Source organism: Saccostrea echinata, unplaced genomic scaffold (genome assembly GCF_033153115.1).
Source record: "Saccostrea echinata isolate AGI-Se365-2 ecotype Australia unplaced genomic scaffold, CSIRO_AGI_Sech_v1 ptg000005l, whole genome shotgun sequence".
Classification (NCBI taxonomy): domain Eukaryota; kingdom Metazoa; phylum Mollusca; class Bivalvia; order Ostreida; family Ostreidae; genus Saccostrea; species Saccostrea echinata.
Window position 1 is genome coordinate 7,117,038 of NW_026889754.1, and position 26,877 is coordinate 7,143,914.

General features: G+C 33.1%; 2 protein-coding genes and 1 long non-coding RNA gene across 3 annotated transcripts in view; 2 read left to right on the forward strand and 1 right to left on the reverse strand.

Annotated features, from left to right (window-relative positions):
- Positions 1-2,681: 2,681 nt before the first annotated feature.
- LOC133179583 (uncharacterized) overlaps positions 2,682-26,877 on the forward strand; it is a 121,146-nt gene continuing 96,950 nt past the window's right edge. Inside the window, exons 1-2 of the mRNA XM_061314304.1 lie at positions 2,682-2,857; positions 3,702-3,769. Coding sequence (XP_061170288.1) covers positions 2,682-2,857; positions 3,702-3,769 — 244 coding nt within the window. The remainder of the gene's footprint in view (positions 2,858-3,701; positions 3,770-26,877) is intronic.
- Positions 16,816-25,764, reverse strand: LOC133180021 (uncharacterized). The gene is made up of 5 exons (XM_061314641.1): positions 25,035-25,764; positions 23,132-23,264; positions 22,304-22,440; positions 20,188-20,362; positions 16,816-17,169 (listed from the first exon to the last, which is right to left on the reverse strand). Exons 1-5 carry the CDS (start codon positions 25,446-25,448, stop codon positions 16,904-16,906), a joined length of 1,125 nt encoding a protein of 374 aa, XP_061170625.1. The 5' UTR covers positions 25,449-25,764; the 3' UTR covers positions 16,816-16,903.
- Positions 18,088-19,347, forward strand: LOC133180022 (uncharacterized). The gene is made up of 2 exons (XR_009720243.1): positions 18,088-18,132; positions 19,227-19,347. It is a non-coding gene; the product is annotated as an uncharacterized LOC133180022 (long non-coding RNA).

Consider the following 26,877-nt stretch of genomic DNA (forward strand, 5'->3'; position numbering starts at 1 on the left):
CATTCACAAGTTTTCTCACAAACATCACAACATTTCTGATTCTTTTCAAAAATGTAACTATATACACTGTATTTTTTACACAGAATGCTTCTGCAATGATTATATGTCATGATCAGTGAGGGTCAATTTTTAACTAACGTATTATGAAAGCCCTTACCCGATTGGCTAGATAGTGAAGTGAAAATACAGAACATCTGCTAGGTTTCGCCACTGACAGCCACGGTTTTAGTGGCGTAATCTGTCAAGGGCTTGTGGTGAGCGAAGTGGGCTTTCAAAGATAGATAATTTCCAACTAACTGAAATACCTTGTCCTTTTTATACTAATTTTTATTTTTTCTAACAAGTTAATGAGATACACCCTAGCCCTATATAATCTTCTAGCCTTTTTCACTGGAATTTTTCTGGTATTTCTCCAAGCAGTCAACTGATAAAGGAATCCATTTATCATTACTTTGTTTATCATCCCTCCTTTATTTTGATTGTGTGCAATCCCGACACTGCTTCACGTTTTACTGGAAAACACCACCCGCTTAATTGTCTGGCATGTCTGATGAAACCATTAGCTACAAATGCAGCATTCAATCATTCTCTCCTCTCCGTTGTCCGGTGACCGGCAAATGCAGTAAAGTGAAACTGTGATTGACTTTCTATTGTTTGTTCATGTGGATTGAAGGTGAGCATAGGGAATGGTGATATTTCCTTCTCTTCAATGCATCTATGTAGATGTTTTCTCATAGCTCTTCTGGTCAGATTGATGTTGCTGCTGCTTTTGCAAACAGTCCACAGTCCATTGCACCGTTCTGTTTTTGAAATGTTTTGTTCTCTGGCTTCAAAGTACTTGCGATTTGCATTTTTGACCAGCTTGACACGGAAGAGTACAGGTTTTGATATATATATATATATATATATATATATATATATATATATATATATATATATATATATATATATACATATGTGTGTAGGACTACAATGTGCGATCAATTAGCGTGATGGTCACGCTAAAGTCCGATTGTCAGCGCCAAACCCTGATGGTTTGACATGCCAAAAGCCGATGGTGCGAAAAAACAATTAAGACTTATGACTTAAAAGTACTGCTGCGCCATATTGCTAATTTAAACTGATAGGCGCGGAACTAACCTTAATCGGTCGAAAAGTGTGAAACAGCTATAACCTAGATATCTTGGGTGGGAGCGAGACTAAACCTAATCAATCGAATAGTGTTCGAGAACTAATAAAAATCTCTGGTGGAGCGAAGCTATTCCATAATCAGTCTAATAGCGTACTAGGACTAACCTTAATCAGTCGAGTAGTGTGCGAAGACCAAGTCTAACCCTAATATCTCTGGAAGTTTCAAGTAATAAACCAATCAGTAAAATTGAAGATGCGAGGACGAATGCCGAAATGATGGCTTTTTAATGCAGGACAACAGCGTCAAGGATTGACGTCGGATTATTGGGACGTTAGAGTTTCTCCGCACTTTGGACTTTGTCAGACCATCGCACTTTTGCGCAGCACGTCTCATAGGAAGTAAGCTTGTTTTTAAATTTTAAAATTGATAATTTTAACATAACCTTCATCATCCACCGAAGAACTAAAAACAGGATAAAATAAGAAGAAAATACGTAAAGTGCTATAGAATTTTTATTGTTATAACAATTATCATCTTCATACATGAATTCAAGCATCCATCTAAATGAATTAATATTTGACATTATTTCCTTAAATTTATTAAGCGTAGTAAGCAAATAATAAAAATTACATTCACCAAGATGCATGGTGAAATTACTTTGAAATATTGCATGTTCATCAAACAAAGACCCACTCTTCTGCATTCACTGTGAAAAAAAAATACCCATCAAATTTATATTTTTATTACATATTAGTCAATTAGTATCTCATCATACTGCGAAATGGGGTATAATTTAAACCTGGCAAAAGTATATAATATTACCCTACCCTCTTCCTTTACAAATGATACATTTTTTGAAGAATATGGTGACTAAGAGAGATTATCAGGAATTCATCAAATTATTTTCCTGAAAATATGTAAATTCTTTGTAATATTTTTCTAAATTACATTTTATATCACAAAAGCAAACAGTTATCATCTCCTAAAAACACTGGTTGACCTTTTTTGCACTTGCATTCTAAGAGGATTTTTTTTTCATATCCAAAAAAGACTTTGATTGATTTAGTATTTATATGCCCTTTGGATGAATTATCAATATATGTTGGTCATTTTTGTACAAATATAAACTAGTCTTTATATCTTTGTTTGACAACATAGTATTAAATTCATTTTTCATTAACAATTCTTTGTCCATTCCAAATACAAGAAAACCCAGTGAATATACACAACAAATAAAATAGTAGACCAACAGAATCAAAACCATCTTGCTGCAACTGATTATCCTGTATACACCATTAAAGCTCAGGCTTGGATTTCTCGAAAAAATCTTAAGTTTTTACTCAAGTTCAATCTCAAATCCTGAGAAAAAACTCAGCTAAGATTTTTCTCAAATCGCGTTTCTCGAAACAAACTCAGTCAATTCTCAGCTAAGTTTATTTTTTTTTCTCAACTGAGTTTTTTCAACGTCACATAAGCGGCCTTACTCCTTGCTTCCGGTTATAGTATCCAATGTAAATAATCGTCTGCTACGGCAATCTAGGCCTATATTATGGAAGTGAAAGTTCCAAAGACACCCCGTCGGCCAAATTGGACCGAGAAGGTTTTGGTTGAGGCGGTCCGACAACGCGAGGACCGCCTCTTCGGAAAAATGAAAGGGTCGGGGGGTGTCAAAAATGTGAAACTCAAAGAGGGGGCGTGGGAGGAGGTAGCAGAGGCGGTGAATGCGTAAGTACCATTTGCAGTATATTTTATAATCATGAACACGTACATATTATGCCTTATTATGCATAATTGATAAGTATTACTATTGTTTTAATAGAAAACGAGTGCCTCGTGTGTGTGTGTTGTTTTGTTTTAAGAATTAGAGTTATTCCTCTTATTTGCTATAATAAGTTTTCAGACGTATCAAGGGGAATTCCAAGTTCTTGAGACAACAAACGGACATTTAAAAAGTTCAGTCATTTTAAAATTGCTATATATCTAGGAATATGCTTGGGTAGAGAGGATGTGTAGCATAATTATAGGCCTACATTGTTTTCTGTATTATTTAAAAAAATACACAATGATTTAATATGACAAGTCAGCGGATACACTTCTCTATGTACACGGAGGCAATGCGGGTTGACAACTAGATTGTCCACCGAATGCAAAGGGCAGGGACCAGACACGTAGATTGGCATAATGGTTATAAACATGAAAGTTAACATTCGTGAGCATCAATCTACAGAAGTCTTTTCCCTAGCAAAATTCAGAAAGTACTCGTACATTTTGTACATCTATTATATATTTATACAGTGCTGTATAGTGAGAGTTACCCCTCTTTATTTTTACTAAATTCAGATTATAGACTAGTAAAGTTAAAATTTCTATAATTTTTTTCTTTATTTAATAGAATAAACGCATTTGAAATGAAATAAAAACTGCCTATTTAAAGTTCAATCTTGTTTCAAGCTCGGTGTCATTTGCATTTGTTTTAAAATACTGGAAATAGGTACCCTTGTATATATCATTTTTGAAAGCTTGTTGTGGAAAATACCTTGACAAATAAAATATTATAAATTGATTACAGACAGTCCGATACAGTTGAAAGAACTGTTGAAGAAGTCCGGAAGCAATATGCAAACATCAAACAAAGAGGTACAGTATTTAGAATTTTATTAATCAATTATTAAGGTCTTCCGTCTTCACGGAAGACCTTATAGTGATTCTACTGTTTCTTATTATTATTATTAAGGTCTTCCGTCTCCAACGGAAGACCTTGTTTTCGTTCGGTTTCTTTTTCCCTATTATTAAGGTCTTCCGTCTCCAACGGAAGACCTTATTGTTTTCGTTCGGTTTCTTTTTCCCTATTATTATTATTATTAGGGTCTTCCGAGCTTCCTTCGGAAGACCCTTCTGTTATTCTACTGTTTCTTATTATTATTTTTTTTTCCCGCCGATTTTCAGCAGGCGATTTCTCGGAGACCTTTTGTCCGATTGCGATGAAACTTTCAGGGTAGATACAATGTATTATTGCCTAAAAACGGTTTTTTCAAATTTTTGATATATACCTCCGTTCATGAGTTATTGCCCTTTAATCGATATTTGGAGGGTCTCTTGTCCAGTAGAAATCTCAATAACGACACATGATATTTGCCTGAAAATTGGAGAACTTGTAACTAATACATTGCAGATGAGCAGAACATTAAAATTGTGGGCTAATTTTTTTAAGTTCGGAAGCTATGTGACGGCAAGTTTTAAGAATTATTTTTCCATGAAATTTTGCTGCTTTTTGTTTAATAACTTTTAAACTGATAAAAATTTGGTAAGACATATAGAATAAAAGTTGTGTGTAATTGCGAGAGCTTTCAGATAACATCAAGAAAAAGGGGCTGGTCCCTATATTCAGGGGACAGCAGGTCATAAAAGTATTTTTTGGATAGCTAAAAATATTAAAATATTATGAAAAAGTTTGAATGACATAATTTCTAACATATTAAATCTTGTCATGTGGTATAAAGAGAAACAAGCTCCGTGCTATATTTTATTCTATTTTATATAATAATTATTCGAGAATCGTACAGGAACAAGTTGTCTACAAACCAGCCACGCCTTTTAGGGCATCATAACATATGCTTGTTCGGTTTTAGATAGTTGTTGTGTTTTAAATAAATTGTTTTGATTCGATTTCTCTGTTTTCTATTATTTAAATCGTTTATAAATGCAAGTTATTTACACAAGTAAAGGCAAATCAACATTTACTTATGCATCCGTATAGAAAAAGTCTTAATCGGGGCCTCTTGTTTGTAACCTGGATGTAAACAATCACGAGCGGCATTGTGGGAAGAAGACACTATAGACCCGATTTACGAAAAACGTGATTTGATCTGATGCTTTGTTGGCAAATATTTCAAAAAAAAGTGTAGTTTAGTATAGCACAATGCTTCATAATCAATAATTTTTAAAAAATAAATCATGTATAACACTCAATCTGATTATTTTATTTTTTGAAAAATCATCAGGTCGAATATCAGGTCTTTAGTATATCAAGTATTTAGTACGTCCCCGGAAGTAGCCATGCAATTCGGAATTACAGACAGAAAGTGAGAAAATATGTGAAGTTGACAGTTGAGTTGTACATTTTCTTAACGTACGAGCCGTATGTAGACATGCACATTTAATCCACATCTACGAAGCACATAAAATCCTTGGTTGCGTACAGGGAGCATTAGTTTTAAAGGGATATATATATTCTTGCGCAAATTGTTTAAGAGGAAATTCTGACGATCACATTAACAGCGATGAACACGTCTTGTGTCGGAGTTTTCTGTGATAAATGTAGCGAGTGATGAAAGAGTTCACGGTGACATTTTAATATATGATTGGCGTGGACCTTGGAAATGAAGGTTAGAATTTTTCTTATCTAAAAATTAACAGCTGCTTACAGCACTGATGTTTACATGTATATGTCAGCAAATGTATAAATGTACGCACAAACACTGATGTTTGTTATCTGTTTCATGGTTCAGTCTCTGTCTGTTAGCCCTGACATGACATTGTCAAATCCCCATTGCTTTACCTTTTATTTAAATGCATGAGAGCATGTAATTTCACCAAGATTTATTTTTTTTTGATTGAAACAAAAAAATGCAAAAATTCAACAATACACTATCTAACATACTACATGTATAAACATGATAATTATTGTTATATATTCTTCAACAAGTATGAATAGCTGTTATAACTAGGGCCTTAATTAATATTATAATTTGTTATACCTTTAAAAATTTGTTCCTATATAAACATAAATCTATACCAGTGTACACTTAAAATGTCTAACATTTCCAATGTTTTATGAGCAGTCATAAAAAAATCAATGTTGAACCGCAAAGTGAGATATTGAACCTGTCGATGAGATCATTGGACCTCTTACATATTACAGTTTGCGCGGGATTAGTTACATCTCATTTGCATTCGTTGGTGTTCGACAGTTACGGAATTGACGGAGTTTTACCTCAGTGCTGGTAAAGGAAATTTACATCACGGAAGCCAGTACAAAATACATGTATGTCAAACAAAAAAAGAAAATAAAAGATATAACAAAACATTTATTGACCGTGTTCTCAGGGTAAAATGCAATTTGCTGACCCCTTGAACCAAACTGTTTCCCTTCGGCCTAATGGCCTCAGGCAAACAGTTTGGTTCTTGGGTCCGACAAAACACATGTTGCCCTCGAACCCAGTTAGTAAATGTGTATTATTATTGGTAAATCTAAAAAATGTCACTCAGTTAAATTGCAAAAGAAATATGGAAATATATTTACACATAAAAGTTTGAATTATTTCTGTGATAAGACTCCAGGATTGGTTTGTGTTTTGTTTATTGCCTCTTCAATTTTTTTTTAGTCATATTATTATGCCACCACTTGCTGGTGGAGGTCTGCAAATACAGACCTGTACTTGACACTTATGGCCTTTGGGAAGTGAGGGATCTTTTTCGTGCCAGCACCTTCTGTGACACAGAACCTCGGTTTATACGGTTTCATCCGAGGAACCTATCTTCACATCCAGCTGTGGGATTCGAACCTGCGACGTAAGGATCAGCTTCTTACTGACACTTTGATTGATTGTATGTTGTTTTACATCTTACTTGAGAATTTTTCTCTCGTATAGAGACATTACCACATACTGGTGAAGGGCTTCAAACATAGACCTTAATACTTGGCACTAAGGCCCATTGAGCAGTGAGGGTTCTTTATTGTCCCAACATCTACTGTGAGGTTTTTAAGGTCTCATCTGAAAAGCCTTTGACTTTCACTTCTAATGCTGGGTGCTTGGTAAAGGAACCTTCACTACCTATATGTTTATGTTTTAGGTTTGACACAGCAAATGAGAATCAAGCCCAGGCCTCCTGATTACAAAATGAATGCCCTACAACTAGGCTACCATTACAGATAATGAACTAGATTAATTACCATGTAAAACATTGTTTAGTAAAAAATTTGTTCTTGAAATTAGAAAATACAATTTTTTCATGATTGGGGTATGTAAACTTAGAGTGGTATTTGGGTTATACAGTAAAACACGCTTACTGCGAACAGACTTAAACAAGGAATTGAAGCGTATAGTGAAGTGATTTTCATTCCCTGTGGTTTTAAAACATACTGAAAACTAAACTGAAAAATGAATACATGTATAATGAATCAAAATTATTTGTCCTGGCACTTATAAGCATGTGTTACTGTAAAGACAAAATAATGGGGATTTGTTTTCACAGTGGCTGTATATTGTGAATAATTTAATTAGTCGATTGCAACTTTTCAGCTTTAAACTAATCTCGTTCAAGCAGATGCTTGTCTGTCTCCGTAAACTCCAATGAGCAGGAGTTTATGGAGACAGTTGAGCATCTGCTTGAATGAGACTAGTTTTACACATGCTATCTACATGATCTAAGTGGTAATTTTTAAAAAAAAAATATGTATACTGGTATATTATTTAAAAAGTACATATTATACAAAAAATACTGACTAACCGGTTATGAAAATCATAACCCGTCATCCCATACTAAACTGGTTACTATATTTCTGACTGATTAGATGGTTACCAAGTTGACCATTGCCATCCCTAATAAATTTTTTACATGTACAAGTTGTGTGCATTTCCTTTGTGAAATCATGAAAAAAAAAAACTCCTAATTAATCCCTATATTTATTTTTTTTTTTTGTTACATCCTCAAAATTGACTGCATGTAAACATCTATTTAATAGAGTACTTTTTACAAATAATACATGGAAAATGTGACAGTATCTTTGAACTCTGTTTGATGGTTTCATTAGGGATGTCGATGAATATTCGAGTACTCAACTATCATTCAATCATATTGACTATTGACTAAAATTTGTTAAATCGGTTGTTCATTTAAAATTTGCTACTCTTAAATTCAATGTAAAAAAAAAAATTGGATCTGCTCAGTTCATTTATTAACGTATCCTGTTTGATGTGATATTTTATGTAGAAAAATGATTAGAATAATTATGGGACACATTTGCAGTGTAGCAGAGTGCTTGCTGAAAAAAGTGATGTGCAACATGTAGGTGTCACTATGATGCTTATCATTTAGAGAGTTGTAAATGCGAAACTAAGACACGTGGTCAGTTGAAGAGGAAATTCAGCTGAAAAGCAGTAGGCCTTAGAAGAAGGTGTGTATCTCAGAAGGAAGGTGAACCAGGCCCCATATCAATTGGTGAATTTTCATTAGGGCATGCATTGATTTACAGACTACTGGGTGTTTTATCCTGCTCGCTCGGGCCTGGGGGTGGGTCTGTATGGGTGCGACTGAGGCCCAAATCTTGGGAAAACATGTATTTCACTAAATGTCATTATTTTGAAAGAAAGAATGAGTCTGACTCAGTATGCAAAAGTATCAGTTCACAGAACCACATCTATTCAAAGATTGCTGTGCTTTAATTTTTTTTCAAATTAGACCCATTTTACTATTGATGATTACATAAAAAAAATAACCCCCCCCACCCTTCATTTTCCCCCTCATTTGTCTTCCATAATGTGATAGAACTTAAACTTTTCATTATTTTCTTATAGATTGTATATTTTTCTTTAAATTAAAACAGATGATCTTTTTGCATGTTTAATAAAAAAAAATATGTACATTTTCATGTAATTATTGGATTCTACTAAGCACCTGAAATTTACTCACAAATGCCAAGTAAGGACAGGATGATCACTTTAAATATTCAGGGGAATCAAATGCATGTATTTGATCATTCAGATATGTTGAAATTGAATGTAATATACTCAGAAAAAGGACAGTCTGACAGGAAAATCAGATTTCCACAGTAAATTTTCAATAGAATCAGGTAATGGTTGGAGGGGTAGGGTAGATAACTGCAATTTCCAGGACACTTCTTCTTGAACCTTTGATGCAAGAGGGGTTTTTGTATATCACAATAAATATCCTGAAAAACAGATTAGGTTTTCTTTTTGCAAACAAGCTATAGATGTATAAATTCTAGCAATTAAGAGGTAAAATGGGATTTCTCAAAACATCAAAAATAGGAGAGTATTTGTTACATGTGAGTACATTTCATCAAGGCATGCAATTCTTATTGATTTTTTATATGTAGCTGCATTTGAAATTGATCAAAGTTACCATTAAACACTGTTTTGATAAGAAATAGTTTCTTTTGGATAGTAGGAGTTGGTCATTTTTGAAGTAACACAAAGAATATGGGGTTAAGGTGGTTGACCGTCAATTGGTGGTGTCACTTATTTGCCTCTAACCTTTTTATTTTTCATTGAAATAAGACATATTTAGTATATTTTTACTCAGAATTGATTGAACTTTCTAAATATGGAAAGTTGTTTTAATTGAAAAGCAAACTTTGAAAGTTAAAGGTGGCAGGGGATAGTTTCGTACTAAAGACCCGGTCAAATTTCTTAAAAAACTGAGATATCCCCTGTTTGATGTGATATTTTATGTAGAAAAATGATTAGAATAATTATGGGACACATTTGCAGTGTAGCAGAGTGCTTGCTGAAAAAAGTGATGTGCAACATGTAGGTGTCACTATGATGCTTATCATTTAGAGAGTTGTAAATGCGAAACTAAGACACGTGGTCAGTTGAAGAGGAAATTCAGCTGAAAAGCAGTAGGCCTTAGAAGAAGGTGTGTATCTCAGAAGGAAGGTGAACCAGGCCCCATATCAATTGGTGAATTTTCATTAGGGCATGCATTGATTTACAGACTACTGGGTGTTTTATCCTGCTCGCTCGGGCCTGGGGGTGGGTTGTATGGGTGCGACTGAGGCCCAAATCTTGGAAAAACAAGCCAAAATATGGGGAGTCCCCAGGTGCATTTTTGGTACATGTGCACTCTAATGGGCAGATTACATGTAATTTGTTGACATAATTTGTGAGCCATGAGCATATGAAGTGTAATTAATTAGCCCCTGGAAAACTGTCCCCATGTACATGTTCTTATGGATCGCATGTATATGTGTACCCCCTCGGCACATGTTTGGCATTAAAAAAAACTATCCTCTGCCACTTGGATTTCTTCATAATTAGATAATTCATACCACTATTGTTCTTGATGCAAGTAATTAGATAATTCATACCAAGAATAGTCTTTATTAGTTATAACAATTGTTTGTTAATTTAAAACAAAGACAAAGCTTTTTGACAATGCTTTTTAAGTGATTGGGGTTTCTGGGAGATTCCCAATTTAGCCTAATTGATGCTGAAATTCCCAATTCTGAGGGCCCCAGCCTCAGAGGGCCCCAGCTCCCAGTCCCAAAGTACTGAAAAAAAAAACACTGGCAGTAAATATTATATTTGAAATCAAATACATTTGATACATATATTTATTACTACATAAATGTTAATGATTCAATAATTTGTTGTATAATGGTTATAACGTAGTTTAAATATTGTACAGGCTAGCAGTCTCTTAAAGACAAAAAGGAAAATGACATGAAAAAATGACATGAAAAATTAATTTAAATTTCAACGAGTTAACGACTTTCATTTGACTAAAGCCTCTGACTGTCCGAGTAAAATTAACATTGCTATTTATCATTTATAAGTTGTACAGTTTTTTTTTATTTTAAATGAGAAATTTCAATTTCTTTTGGATAGGTGTGACTGCCATCTGATAACTGAAATTTGATACCAAGCATGACCATATTTGCCAGAAGAGCATCTGTTTGGAGATGACAAAGAATAAGCAGCATAGTGAAATTTAAACAGTCACACAAGGATAAAAGTCCTTCCATCTAGGATTATGGACACATCAGGCCTTAATACATTAAGAACTTGTAATATATGTATTTTTACAAAATAACTTAGAGAGAACTGCTATTTTGTATGGAACGCCATAGCTGTCTTAAGGGTACAAAATATGCATCATAGCGTCAATTTTACATAACATTAAGTCTATTCTTTATATCATTAAGTCCACATTATATAATATGTAGTACAGAATTAATATCATTAAGTCCACATTATACAACATGTAGTACAGAATTAATATCATTAAGTCCACTTTATATAACATGTAGTACAGAATTTATATCATTAAGTCCACTTTATATAACATAAAGTACACAATTTATAGCATTAAGTCCACTTTATATAACATGTAGTACAGAATTTATATCATTAAGTCCACATTATATAATATGTAGTACAGAATTAATATCATTAAGTCCACTTTATATAACATGTAGTACAGAATTTATATCATTAAGTCCACTTTATATATTATGTAGTCTATTCTTTTATCATTAAGTCCACTTTATATAATATGTAGTAAAAAATATCCATCATAGTGTCAATTTTACATAACATTAAGTCTATCCTTTATATCATTAAGTCCACTTTATATAATATGTAGTACAGAAGCTTTATTATGCAGTCAAATTAAAATAATACATACATTTATACATATAACATGCAGCCAAAAGCTCATGTAACATTGTCAAAACTATATCATAAAGCCGTTTTCGTACAATACAGTAAGTTATTTGTATATATCATGCACTGTTACAATAATAGGATGGTCAAATACGTTTTGTTTAGTCACTTTCAGGTAACATATAGATAAATTGTGCTAAAATTGCAAATATGTTTATTTGGATATCAGTAAAAGGCTAGTTTTGACGAAATGGACGAAATTCTGAGAAGATTGGGTATGGAAGACCATTTAGTGAGTTTCCAAGAGCAAAATATTTCTCCTGATATTGTGGGGTTATTGTCGTCCCAAGAAATGCTATGTCTAGGAATTTGCAACAAAGTGGATATGGTTAAACTCCGAAATGAATGCATCACCTACGGTTTTCAGACACCTGAGCGGGAGCATACTGGTTGTGGTCCAGCAGAATTTGTAATACCAGGAAGTATAATGCAAAACCTGATTAATGATGGGTTTACTATAACAGAAATTTCCAGACTACTTTCTATATCTGAGAGTACTGTATATCGCAGAATGCGAAAATTTGGAATATCAAAACAAAGTTTTTCAGAGATGGGCGATGATGAACTAGACGAACATGTAACGAATGCATCTGAAAGTTTTCCGCATTGTGGAGAGAACATTTTAAGTCAAATACTGAAACAAAAATGTGTTAATGTACAGCGATGGAGACTTAGAGAAAGCCTACATCGTGTCAACGCAATGGGTGTAAAGGACAGAAGAAAAGGTCGTTTAAGGCGTAGGGTGTATGATGTGAAAGGGCCTAACCATCTTTGGCATGTAGATACCAACCATAAACTAATTCGTTGGCATTTAGTCATCGCAGGGGGCATTGATGGTTTTAGTCGTATGGTTATTTACTTGAGATGTCTGGACAATAATAAAGCAGATACACTTTTAGAATGCTTTCATGATGGCGTTTCTCGTTTTGGATTACCAGTTAGAGTGCGTTCGGACAAAGGTTTGGAAAATTCAGCTATTGCAGATTACATGATCTCTAACAGAGGGTCAGGTAAAGGAAGCATGCTAACAGGTAAAAGTGTTCACAATCAGAGAATTGAACGTCTGTGGAGAGACGTTTATACCGGTGTTCTTTCCTTTTTTTTACAAATTATTCTATCACATGGAGGACAACGGGATATTAGATCCACTGGACAATCTGCATATTGCAGCTCTCCATTATACATTTGTTCCACAAATAAACGAAAAGCTGAAAATCTGGGAAAAGGCCTGGGCTACACACAGAATGAGAACAACAAAATCATCCCCAAGTGGTTTATGGGATGCAGGACAACTTCAAAATCCTACAGGTATAGATTTTGTTGATGTCAATTATGGAACAGAAGGCTTTGTTCTGGAAGCTGACAATAATGATGAAGACGAGAGACCAATTATTTCGTCTGTGTCTAGTGGTATCATCACTGCAGGATGTAAAGAGCAGCTTGATAATGAAGTGCAAAGAGCAGGGAACTTAACAAATTTTGAGATAGATATGTACATGAAGTCTCTTCAAATCATAAAGAATCATCAATAAAATTAACCATATTCAATGAACCTTCAATGCAAATATCCACAGTACAAAACACAACAATAAATTTTCTGACATTTTATTCATTCTCAAAGACAATTCAGTGGTTTGAAATTAATTTGTGCATGCATTGCTGTGTTAAAAAAAAATGGTCATGAGCATAATCATAATAAAGAACTTATTAAATACATTAATTTTCACCTGAATACATTATCTGATGTATTTTAACATAAAATAAAACTTTTGAACAGAACAATCTAATATGTACCATGTTTGCGGCATACATTGCGTCCAGAACAAAAAGCCTATTGTCCTTAAAAGTCACCCGAGTATAAGAATCCATAGAAATGCAATTCAATAATTACACTACTGTCCTACGTAGTATTTCATTGGTTATGATGCATGGATAGAGAGATAAATGATCTAAACACTACTGAGTATTCAAGATATTGTAAAATTTGTGAAACATTGGGTAGGGTCATGGGGGAGGAGGATTAACTTATGATAATCCGAAGAGGCACTGTCCTGTGCATTATCAAATTGTAATCATGCATGAATAAAAATTACTAGGTTAATGAAGGTATCTAAAGAGTATTCAAGTTATTAAACAATTAATGGCAAGAGACCCTTGGGACACATCGCTCACCTGAGCACTTTGGCTGGGAAAAAGCAGGAAATTAATGAGTTCAGTACTGAAAAGTATAAATATGACCAATCACAGCTTTGCTGTTCTCAAGAAGGAGATTTTTAAAGATTTTTCCTATGTATTCCTATGTAAAACTTTGATCTCCCATTGTGACCCCACCCTATCCCCAGGGGTCATGATTTGAACAAATTTGAATCTACGTTACCTCACAATGATTCCACGTAAGTTTCATATTTACAAGCATAGTGGTTCTTGAGAAGAAGATTTTTAAATGATGCCATTATTTTTTATGAAATCTTAATTACTTCCCCTTGGAAGCAGGTGTGTCCTTTCTTTTGAACAAACTTGAATTCCCTTTACCCAAGGATACTTTGTGGCAAGTTTGGTTGAAATTGGCCCAGTGGTTCTTGAGAGGAAGATGAAAATTTTAAAAGTTTATGAGGAAGACGACAGACAGTGGACAAATTTTGATCAGAAAAGCTCACTTGAGCCTTTGGCTCAGGTGAGCAAAAACAGAAGTGGGGGCAAGTGTAAGATGATATGCCTCATATTTGTAATATGTTGTCCCATACTCCAATAGTTTTCTTAACATGCGAACATATTAAAAATATAAATGCATTTTCACCAAATAACCCCCCCAGCATCAGAACCCATAAACGGTGGCTATGAATTTCTCAATTTTGGTATAGACTACCTTGCTCATCCTAACTATTTAATCAGTTTACCTGCTAGACCTCCACAAGTTGAGAAGATTTTTTAAAGAATTACCAATGTATTAAATTTTCCAATAGACATGTATGATCAAAATGGCCCAGCCCTAACACCAGAACCCCCTGATCCAGGGGATCATAAATTTCGTAATTTTGGTAGAAGCTTCTTTACTCATCATAAATCAGTTTGTGTCTGCTAGATGTCCAGAAGTAGACAAAAAGATTTTTAAAAATTGCATAATTTTTTTTAGTTTTTACCCCAAATTTACACCCCCATGGAGGGATATGAATTTTACAATTTATGCCCCTTTCCCTACTTTTAAAAACATAAGACTTTATGTAATTACATGGTGGAGGCTAGTGCTGGGATTTCATTGCTGCTATTTCTGAGTCAAAAACCAAAGAAATTTTAGTTAATGCATTCATGAATTTGTGACCTTGACTTGAGATCTTTTAGCCTCAAAATTAATAAAGCTCTTCTACAAGTTATAGAGACATTATCTTAAGTTTCATTTAAAAACTCAAAGGAAACTATATATCACTTGGAAACCATTTCATACCCCCAGTATATGGATTTATGGCCTTGATTTTTGAATTTTGACCAAAAAATCAATAGCGCTCTTCATTGAGTCATAAGGAGTCATCTAGTAAACTTTCAATGCAAACTAGCAGGGATAATGTTATAGACAGAATGACGAACAGCCTGACCAAGAGACCCATATTAATATATTTACATGTACAGGCACAGTACACAGAAACAATGCTGTTAATTGACAGGCAAAACAGACCTCAAAAATTTGATGAGAATAACTTAACAGTAATTTACACATGATGTATAATGATATGAAAAATAAACAAGAAAGTTGACACCAAGTCTATGTATAAATGGATATTTCCCTCAAAAAACATGGGGTAAGATTGCTGAAATAATTTTATTTATTAATTTGTATGAAATATGAACCAAGAATACTGCATGAAAACAAGTACAGGAAATTCAGGACTGTATAAAACATCACATGTACGACATAATTAAGCTTCAATCTGACATAACTAGAAACAGAGATAAATTGGGATATCATATGTAAAATATGATAAATTTTCACAAGTCTGCATGACTAGGAGGTCTGAAACTTAAAAGTATGCCTATAGACATAATATGGATATCACATGTTACATGATTATGTCATACACCAGCATCATAAGGTTTATGGAGGCATACATAGAATATCATGTCAAACTTGCTAAAACATCATATGTCAGTATGACTAGTTTTTTTGAAATGAATGCCTTGAGGCCATAATGGCTACTGACCTTAAACTGAAAACGAGGCTATCTAGCTAAATATAGCATAATACATGTAAAATGAGGCACCCCCCCCCCCCCAAAATAACCTGTGACTAAAGGACCCTCTATACACTAGCGGAAAATATTTTTTGGACATTGAGAAAATAACAGTGTGTAAAGGTGTAAGTATTGAGCTTATCTATTACATTTTCAACATAGGGTGCCTTGCATTTACCCCCAGGAAAAATGTTCAAAGACAATGAAGTACTGATGAACATAAATCACTGTTGTTTACATAAGTGGGCAAAATACCTGCAAATGAAGTGTTCTATCTATTCATCTTGACCTATTAAAGTGGTATGAATGCTTGATTTGATCACAAATTAAGTAATAAACTGTACTTTTCAATTTATTTTATTCTTGATCAAAGGGCAGATCACTCTATCTGCACAAAAATACCACAAAATCAGAACTCTCTAGCGTGCAGTGTATAGAGGGCTCTTAATAATATTAATTTTCATGTCAATGGTCATTTTGTTTAAAATGTGATTTTTCATTTCAGCTATGTATTTGTAAACTAAAAACATAGCAGTCATTCAAACCTTGTTTACATAACAACGAATTGTGAGCTCTTCACTTGACATACAAATTCTGGTTAAGCATTAGAAATACATGTACCTAACATAAAGTATATATTGTAAATTGAAAATTAAGGACTTCTACAATCTCAACATTACTAACAATGGTATGGTTTTGCTAAAGTACAGTGTATATCATTATCAACCCCTTGACCTTTACAAAATGCCTCTGGTTGAAAAATGTAGTGCTTCCTATAATCACATTATACATTTGTACAAAGCTAGAGCCAAGACACAAGTTGGAAATTTAAAAAGGAAACCAAAAAACCCCTTCAGATTGCTTGACCTTAAATGATCTGAAAATGTCATTTGAACATGTTCATATAGATAATATTTTTACAAAGTTTGAGACAAATTAAAAAAAAAAAATCAGATGTATGCTTTAGATAAAAAATTAAGCTTACAGAAGATGGACAGGTCACATACATATACCAGACCAAAACTAGATGTGTTTGCAAGGTAATAATGAATGACTTGCAATAAAAATTGGCTAAAAAATTACCGCAAACCATAATAAGAATTTAAAAATGCGTAATCATACAATGCAAAAAGCTCTTTATCTTCAGGAAGATTTGTATCTATGCTTGGCTTTGGTCGTGGGAGTTGGAGGGAGTTGATGCATGTGTTCGCTGTTAGAATTAAGGAGTTAATCACTTCTGGAAACTGAATAGTAGGTGGTATTTGAAACCCTAGAACTGGCTCCTCATCAGCTCCAGTTACAAATTGTAAAATATTAGCAATGGATAAATGTTCTCTTCGACCACCTGCAAAAAATAAAATTACAACAATTGGATTTTACTTTCTTGTATATTGTTGCTCATAGAAAAATTAAAATCAAATTTTATTCACTCCACAGAATATAATATTGTTCAAGAGGTTTTTTTCCTGCGTGTTGCAAATTTTTGCAGAATTTTCCAATACACCATTATTCTTTATTTGTGTAGTCCTTTCTTTTGCAATTCTCCCAGTGGTTTATCAGAGTTATCTATGTAGTCTATGTGGTAAACACCTGCATGGGGACAATTTCATGCAAGTTTATTATTTTGCAATCTATTTAAACTGCTTGTAAAGAAAGCAAAAATTGGACTATCGCAAAAAAAAAAAAAAAAAACCACAAGATGTGTTTGTGAAACACTGATGACAGCTTTGGTGAAGGTTGAAGTTTTTCAAATGCAAGTCAAACTCAAAGGTCAAGGGGTGAAAAATTTTGTTACCCAAAGAAAGGGCTTATTCTCAATGAATATACCTGTGAACCAGAAGTCTCTGATGAGACTGTAGCTCTACTGGTTGTATTTATAAAGGAAGATAAAAGTAGCACTTGGACTTGAAACTTTGCAACAGCAATAAATAGAATAATGATCCTTGGTTTAGTCTCTTTTTGGCAAGATTTATTATTATATCAGACTAAAACTGTAGGAGGAGTAGCCTTTTAAAACAATTTTACTGAAATTTTGATTTAAGTAACCATGGCAACATCATTCAACAAAATCAAAAAACAATAACACCAATTATGTATCTCTGTAGTCTACTTGTATGCTAAGTAATACTAAAATCAGACCAAAACTGTAGGGGTAGCATTTTGAAGGTATTTCAAGGAAATTTCTATTTTTAGTAACCATGGCAACAATGTTCATCGAAATCAAAAACCGATACACAGAATTATGTATCTTAGTGTAGTCTACTTGTTTGCCAAGTTATATTGAAATCAGACCAAAACTGTAAGAGGAGTAGCATTTTGAAAGTATTTCACAGAAATTTCTATTTTTAGTTACCATGGCAACATCGTTCATTGAAATCAAAAAACCGATAAACAGAATTATGTATCTTATTATAGTCTACTTGTATGCCAAGTTATATTGAAATCAGATAAAAACTGTAGGAGGAGTAGCATTTTGAAAGTATTTCACAGACATTTCTATATTTAGTAACCATGGCAACATCGTTCATCGAAATCAAAAACCGATACACAGAATTATGCATCTTAGTATAGTCTACTTGTGTGCCAAGTTATATTGAAATCAGATCAAAACTGTAGGAGGAGTAACATTTTGAATGTTTTTCACAGAAATTTCTATTTTTAGTAACCATGGCAACACCGTTCATCAAAATCAAAAACTGATATGCAGAATTATGTATCTTAGTGTAGTCTACTTGTGTGCCAAGTTATATTGAAATCAGACCAAAACTGTAGGAGGAGTAGCATTTTGAAAGTATTTCACAGAAATTTCTATTTTTAGTAACCATGGCAACATCGTTCATCAAAATCAAAAACTGATACACAGAATTATGCATCTTAGTATAGTCTACTTGTGTGCCAAGTTATATTGAAATCAGATCAAAACTGTAGGAGGAGTAGCATTTTGAATGTTTTTCACAGAAATCTCTATTTTTAGTAACCATGGCAACACCGTTCATCGAAATCAAAAACCGATACACAGAATTATGCATCTTAGTATAGTCTACTTGTGTGCCAAGTTATATTGAAATCAGATCAAAACTGTAGGAGGAGTAGCATTTTGAATGTTTTTCACAGAAATTTCTATTTTTAGTAACCATGGCAACACCGTTCATCGAAATCAAAAACCGATACACAGAATTATGCATCTTAGTATAGTCTACTTGTGTGCCAAGCTATATTGAAATCAGATCAAAACTGTAGGAGGAGTAGCATTTTGAATGTTTTTCACAGAAATTTCTATTTTTAGTAACCATGGCAACACCGTTCATCGAAATCAAAAACCGATACACAGAATCATGTATCTTAGTGTAGTCTACTTGTGTGCCAAGTTATATTGAAATCAGACCAAAACTGTAGGAGGAGTAGCATTTTGAAAAATTGTTTACAGACGGACGGACAGACAGACAGACAGACGGACGGACGACGGACACATTACTATCGCATAAGCTCTTCTGGTCTCTGACCAGTAGAGCTAAAAATGAAAGCCCAAGCAATAACAAAAAAAGAAGTTATGACAAAGGTTAAAGTTTTTAAAATGTGGGGCATACTCCAAGGTCAAAGGGTCAAATTCAAGGTACCTAGGGGAAGACCTTGTCATAAAAAATATATATGTGAAATATTAAAGAACTAGCACCAACTGTTCAAAAGTTATGGCCAAGGTTATTTTTTTTCAAAAATAGATCAAAGTCCAAGGTCAAAATTGTTGGTATTCAAAGGAAGGCCTTGTCACATGAAATACGCCTCTGAAATATGAAGGCCCTTGTACTAACTGTTCAAAAGTTATGTTCAATGTTAGTTTTTTTCAAGTGGGTCAAACTTCAAGGTAAAGGTCAAAAGGTCAAAAATATGTATATCATTTGAAAGGTCTTATCACAGTAAATACACGTAAGAAGTATGGAAGTCCTAGCACCAACTGTTCAAAAGTTATGTACAAGGTTAAAGTTGGGTAAATTATTGGGTCAAACTCCAAGTTCAAGGTCAAAAGGTCAAATATGTTGGTACCCAAAGAAAAGACCTTGTCACAAGGAATACACATGTGAAATATGAGAGCCATAGCTCCAACCAATCAAATATTATAAGCAATGTTAAAGTTTTTGCGGATAAACATACAGACAGATGGACAGGTCAAATACTATATACCCCCGAATCTTCAATACGGGGGTATAAAAATAATTTTTAAAAATGAAAAATAAAATACACCCACCTCTGCACCCTTATGTTTAATGCAAATCAGGATGAGAATCTAATATATATCAAGTTTATGTGCCTAGCACTAATTTATGAATTTCTAATTTAAAACAATTTTACAGACTTGAAATCTTACTTGCAACTTCTCTTAAATAACGGACAAATGCTGCATAAACTTTCTTCTCCACTTCAATGTTGTTGCTACCCTCTAATGAAAACTGAGGTTTCAAAAACGTTGTAAGCATCCTGAATGTCAATGGTATAGAATGTTTTTGGAAAAGGTAAAGAAAACTTGGCAGCTGCATACCAATCTGAAAAAAAATATACAACAGATTAAACATGTTTTTGGGGAGTTACTATTATAATCAATCTTGAACAGGATGTTTAACATGTTTAAACTTCAACATTTCTCAAAAGACAAGAAAAAATGTTTTAGAAACATGTATGCCCCAATGTGGTAATATTGTAATGGGTCAACTTTTTTCACACAGTACTGTAGTGTACTGTGAGGGTAAAGTAGAGGGTGTACAAAAAAAAAAAAAAAAATCAGGACTTTTGGTATAAAAAAAATCAGGACTTTTGGTATAAAAAAAATCAGGACTTTTGGTGTATAAAAAATCAGGACTTTTTTAATCAAATATTTGAATATATTCAAATACACTTATTAAAATATTCAGATATTGAATCATGGGCAATACTTTACATTCTTCTGAAACAACAAAGAATGCATTATATTGTTTATACATGTACATTCTTATATCATTATTTATATATAAAGTTAGCAAAAGTTATAATGTTTATTATTGGTATGTTATATAACTGTTATATAAATGAAAGTGTCCTTCACTGTGCAGTTGGCATATTAGTTTTATCTAGTTTTAACTGGATATATACAGTATACCATATTTTTTTTGGATTGATTGGCTGTATGAAAATGCAAAGATTATCTGAAGAGTTATAGGAGTTAATACTTAGTGGATGTACACACACATGTATGTGGTGCCACTTTAGCACCAATGGCTACATTGGCATTGGTTATCAATTATTATGCCCCTGGAATGTAGCATTTTGGCCTAACTATTTATTGCAAAAACTTTCAACTGTTTGAGAGAAAGTTTTGATATTTTGCTGGTGGATTAAATTTCTTGCAATATTATTCTTCTCCTTAATTAGTATATGTATAAACATGTAGTGCCACATTCTATGCATTTATCTAATACCAAAACATTGATGGTTTCTATGTTATACTGCCTGTAAAATAAGTTTGTTCTTTTCTGTCAATTGTCTAGTCTTAGAATATTAATTGAAACTAAATAATTACATTGTATGAATACTACATGTATAACCGTAAAACATTCAAAACTAGAAATCATTACTTACAGGAACTAATTTTATATTAATTAGACTATTAGTCATGGAATAAAAGTTTGCTACTACTAAATATATTTTTTTCAAAAACCAAACTTATTAAAAAACTAGAAATATGTCCATAGGACATGAATGTGCCAAGGATATATTAGTAATGCAACATGAAAATTTGTTTTAGTGTATGAAATTTGAAGAGAATATCTTGAATAGTTTCTTTAAAATTGAAATTGAAATCTAAAAAGTTGGATATAGATGATAAATTCTTGTCAAATTATAAGTGCATAAACTTACATAAATATATCTTAAATGGTTACTTTTAAATTAAGCAAAATACAAATCTAAGAAAAGTGAGGTCAAGGTCACAGGAAAGTTCAAGGTCAAATGTTTTGATGCAGTTGAATACTTCTCACAAATATGTATCAGCATATTTGAGTTTGATAAAAATATTTTGAATGGTTTATTTAAAACTGAGCTAAATACTAATTTAAAATAAATGAAGTTAAGGTTTAAAGAAAGGTCAAGGTTGAAAAATGTTGATGCAGTTGAAAAGGTTACATCAGTATGTATTAGCATATGAAGTTTGATAAAAATATTATGAATGTTTTCTTTAAAACTGAGTTCAACACAAACTGAGAAAAGTGAGGTCAAGGTCAAAGGAAAGGTCAAGGTCAAAAAATATTGATGCAGTTGAATAGCTTACATCAGTATGTATTAACATATGAGTTTGATAAAGATATCTTGGATAGTTTCTTTGAAACTGAGCTTTGAACAGAGCTAAATGCAAAGTGTGACGGAAGGACAGACGGAAGGAAAGAAGGACGGAAGACAGACATGACAAACACTATGTGCCCCAGCCATATTCATGGCGGAGCATAAAAAATTACTGTATACAATCCCAAAGTCTCAAGTCCTTGTCTCAAACTTGTGATGCATGGATGATCTGTGGAATCAGAAAATATCTTCTGGATTACCTCTGGCTCCAGGAAAGTTGGAATTTTGCCATTTTGTAGAATACTTAAAGCTGAAATACAGCAATACAATTATCACACACTTGCATTTTAACTTCAAAGGTCTTCCACTACATCCTATATCATAATCATATTATATAAAACATAATTGTGAAATGTGTACAACCTATTATGAAGATTTCCCTCTGGTTTGCCACCACTCTTCCTTTTGGGAATCAGTTTGAATTTCATCAAGATAATTTGTTCTGAGTTAATTTCTAAGAAATTAGAATTGTCCCATGTAAATGAACTCCCCTGTGCAAAGCTGTTTTGTTAAACTACATTTGTCGTAACACCACGAATGCCCCCGTAGGCAGACAAAATTTCAAATGCCATATTTAGTTTCAAATTTGTTTGCACAAAAGTTTTTTTCTGAAGTTCAAGAAGGATAACTCTGTCAAAAATCATCGGACCTTGACCAAATTTGAACTTTACCTGCATTTTCCTATGACATATCCATATATCAAATTTTATGTCGGGGGCATAAAAAAATTTAAATTTAGGTTCAAATTCAAAATCCGATATATATGGTACATGTAATTGTGAAGAATATATGTGCAAGTATGAACTTTTAATTGGCTGATGGTAAATTGCCTGACACAGCTTTTAGCTATAGCAACTATCATAACTAAAATCCTTCATAAAAAAAAGTATCACAGATGATGATTACAAAGTACACTGAGAATCAAATTTTATAATACAAACCAGAAGTTTTTCCAACAACTTCATAATCTTCATAAAGTAATTCCCTAAGTCCACTGTCAAAATACTTCTCCTTGATTGCCTGTAATATTAAGCGGAAAAACTCCTTCCTGGGACCGCCATAATCTACAGCTGTCTGCAACAAAAAGTAACATATTGCATTTCATTACATCAATCAAATGTACTTATATAAATTTGTACCAATACATTTATACAGTATGCACTATCTACATGTAATTTAATCATTTTATGTACATGTACAGATGGTTAGGTAAACACTTGTATTAATCTCATAGTGCATAGAAAAATTAGGCCAACCAAAAAAAATTATCTAGCAATATACAGAAAAAAAAGTAGGTAGGTTTGGTTAACTTGGTTTTTATATACAGTAAAAAATGCTTATAACGAAGTGCCAGGAATGGACGATTTTGCTTCATTATAAGCATAATTCGTTATATATATCTGTTAAGTTTACAATATATTTTAAGTCAAGGGGAATGAAAACCACTTCCCTATAAGCATCATTTCATTGCAAGCATGTTCGCTATAAGCATGTTGTTTTACTGTATCCCGTTTACTGAGAGCATAAATCCATCTGTCTGTATCAAGACTTATGATATGTACACTGTTTCTGAACATGGCAAATTCAAACTTCATATATATATTATATATATAATCAATAGTGTTGGTCTCTAAAACAGTTACCTTACCAGAGTTCTTGAAATCTTTTTTCCGCTGTCAGTCATTTGGACTGACTGCAAGGTGAAGTTTGTCAGTCCAGACAGATTTCTATCAGTCCAAAAAAAAAAATCAATAAAAAGATGAAAACTGTATTTGAATTTTATAATCAATACATTTTGCACCCTGCGTCAATACACACTGTACATTTCATGCCGATTTGATTATATCGTATAACAATTTTTATTGAATTCTCGTGGGGGTCAATTTTCTTCTTAACATTTATCAATCATAGTTTGGCACTTGCGTTCATTGAAGAAGTCATTACGAGATACAGAAAAGCGTTTAACAGATTACAATCGGTCAGTTATAGGGAATTCGTAAGAAATTTAGTCGGATTTTCGCAAGTTGCTCTGTCAACATCTACCGGTCATTTGGACTGACACAGAACCTAAAGTAATCAGTCCTTAGTTGTTTTTATCAGTCTTGTCAACACCGAAAGATTTCAAGAACTCTGTCTTACTCTGTGATCTTGTAATTAGTTTTGTTAATGTGCACTCATTTACTCCAGGAACTGCAGTGGGTGTAAAATTTTACAAATTTTACATCTGGTTTGTAATTTTTTTTTTTGGCATACTAGCTAGCTGTTTGTTAACAATTTTGATGCATTTTGGAGATACATGCACAGAAATATCAAGATGAACAATTACTTATCTTTTTGCAGAAAGTCCCATTCATATACAGGTACATGTAATAAATATGTAATATAATATATGTATATATATAATAAATGTAATAAATAAATATATATATACAGGTACATGTATGCACACATTCTCACAGATGTTGCAGGTTTTACTCCTGGTGTGTTAATGTAATTTTGAAATGAGCAAACTTCAGTTTTGTGTAAATTGGTATCAAGTGGGCAGATTGCAGACAATATGGAGGTGTTTTGGGGATATTAAAAGAGGAAGATACTTCTAATATTATGTTGCCCAAGGTGACCAGAAGTCATCTGTTCACAAAAAATAAAGCAGGAGTAAATTTACTTATATGTGAAAGTTTAGTTACTAGTAATTTGTACCTTAAGGCTGACTAGATGCAAATTTTGCACTAAGAATAAAGGAACTCATATGCAAATCATCCCCCCCCCCCGTTAACATACATCATTCAAAATACATCCGTACATGGTAAATGAGTGCATTCAACAACACAATACACAACCAACCTCATCATAAAATTGTACTTCTAAAGTTTTTCGGACATCACTGATGGCTTTGACTTCATCAAAACCAGTCTCCAACAGATGGGTCCTGTCAATTAAAATAAAGTTTGTATCACCCTCAGAATTATGTGTTACATCATTCACTTCTAAAGGCCTTCCTGTGACCATTTCTTTCTGAACTTTGTGCAAAATTTCAACCGGATCTGCAATATTTTGTACTTTACAAAACTCAATAATTCTACTGGACACATCTGAAACAGTTTCAACATTTTGCACAGATGGTGGTGAAACTTCGGGCACAGTGAGGCTGCTGATGTGGTTACCTTCTATGGTACTTTCTAACAACAATTCCTGGTCTTGAAAAATAACCACTTCTTCAACATGCATTTCCTGAGAGCTTGCTGTGTTAGTCTGCATGGTCTGTGGAAGAACATTAATATTCAAAATGTCTGTTGTTGGCACATCATTCACTGTGTCAGCTTCCTGACATGTTTCTGTGTGTTTCCTCAGTTCCCGTAGTAAAAAATTCCTCCCACATGTTACACACTTTTCTTCTAAACTTAATTCACCAGACTTCTCATGAGGATTAACTATAGAGGCAGTGGACAGATTTTTTTGGATTGGCCTTATATATATTGTTGCTTGGGGATTAACATTTTTCTGCAGTTCTTTTGCTGACCATGAGCAGTTTATCAAAGTTAATTCTCTGTAGTTCTGGGTGCTTCTCAGTAATTCAAAGCCACCCCCCTCAGCTAATTTTGGAAATCCTGCAATTTCCCCATCTTCATTTAATTCTTGCGAAATAAGTTTAGCCGCCAATTCATTTTCATCATCTGATTTTTTTTAAAACAATTTTTTTCTTACCAAGTCCAGCTTTATTCAAGACTTCTTTTTCCAGTGCATTTGGGACACATTTTTGTCCTCTATGGGCCAGGCATAAAAAATGCATCGTGATAAACTTGTCTTTTATGCGCATCTTTTTCCCAGGTTTATGTCGATTATGAGGACTAAACAGGCGCGATCGTTCGCTGCTAGAAGGTTCCGTCATTTTTCCATGCACACGTTTTTTAAATTTATGTCGTAATCCGATTGTTTCAATCCCAAGTCTTTTCAATTCGTCGTCCGATAGCATCTCTATCATGTCAATTGATATGTTTTCCCTTTCGAAATTGGGATACACGCTAGGTATCCCCAGCTCTACCAGACATTCCCGCAGGCCATCCATCTTGACTTTTAAACGTTTTGGCGCGATAATTTCCGAAGGAACACATTCGGAACACAACGACATAATATATAAAGTGGACTTAATGATATAAATTGTGTACTATATATTATATGAAGTGAACTTAATGATATAAATTGTGTACTATATATTATATGAAGTGAACTTAATGATATAAATTCTTTACTACATATTATAAAAAGTGGACGTAATGATATAAATTCTTTACTACATATTATATAAAGTGGACATAATGCTATAAATTGTGTACTACATATTATATGAAGTGAACTTAATGATATGAATTCTTTACTACATAATATATAAAGTGGACTTAATGATATAAATTATGTACTACATATTATATGAAGTAAATTTAATGATATAAATTCTTTACTACATATTATAAAAAGTGGATGTAATGATATAAAATCTTTACTACATATTATATAAAGTAGACTTAATATAAAGAATAGACTTAATGTTATAGGCATCAGACTATATAGTATTTTAATTTGACAACATATTATAACTTCTTTACTACATATTATATAAAGTGGACTTAATGATATAAAGGATAAACTTAATGTTATATAAAATTGACACTATGATGCATATTTTTTA

Coding starts and splice junctions, on each gene's coding strand:
- LOC133180021 (XM_061314641.1), bottom strand. CDS start 25,448: ATGCAGACTAACACAGCAAGCTCTCAGGAAATGCATGTTGAAGAAGTG. Junction 23,265..25,034: donor AAGTACAATTTTATGATGAG/GTTGGTTGTGTA, acceptor TTTTTGTTGCAG/ACAGCTGTAGATTATGGCGG. Junction 22,441..23,131: donor AGTTGTTGGAAAAACTTCTG/GTTTGTATTATA, acceptor GCTGTATTTCAG/CTTTAAGTATTCTACAAAAT.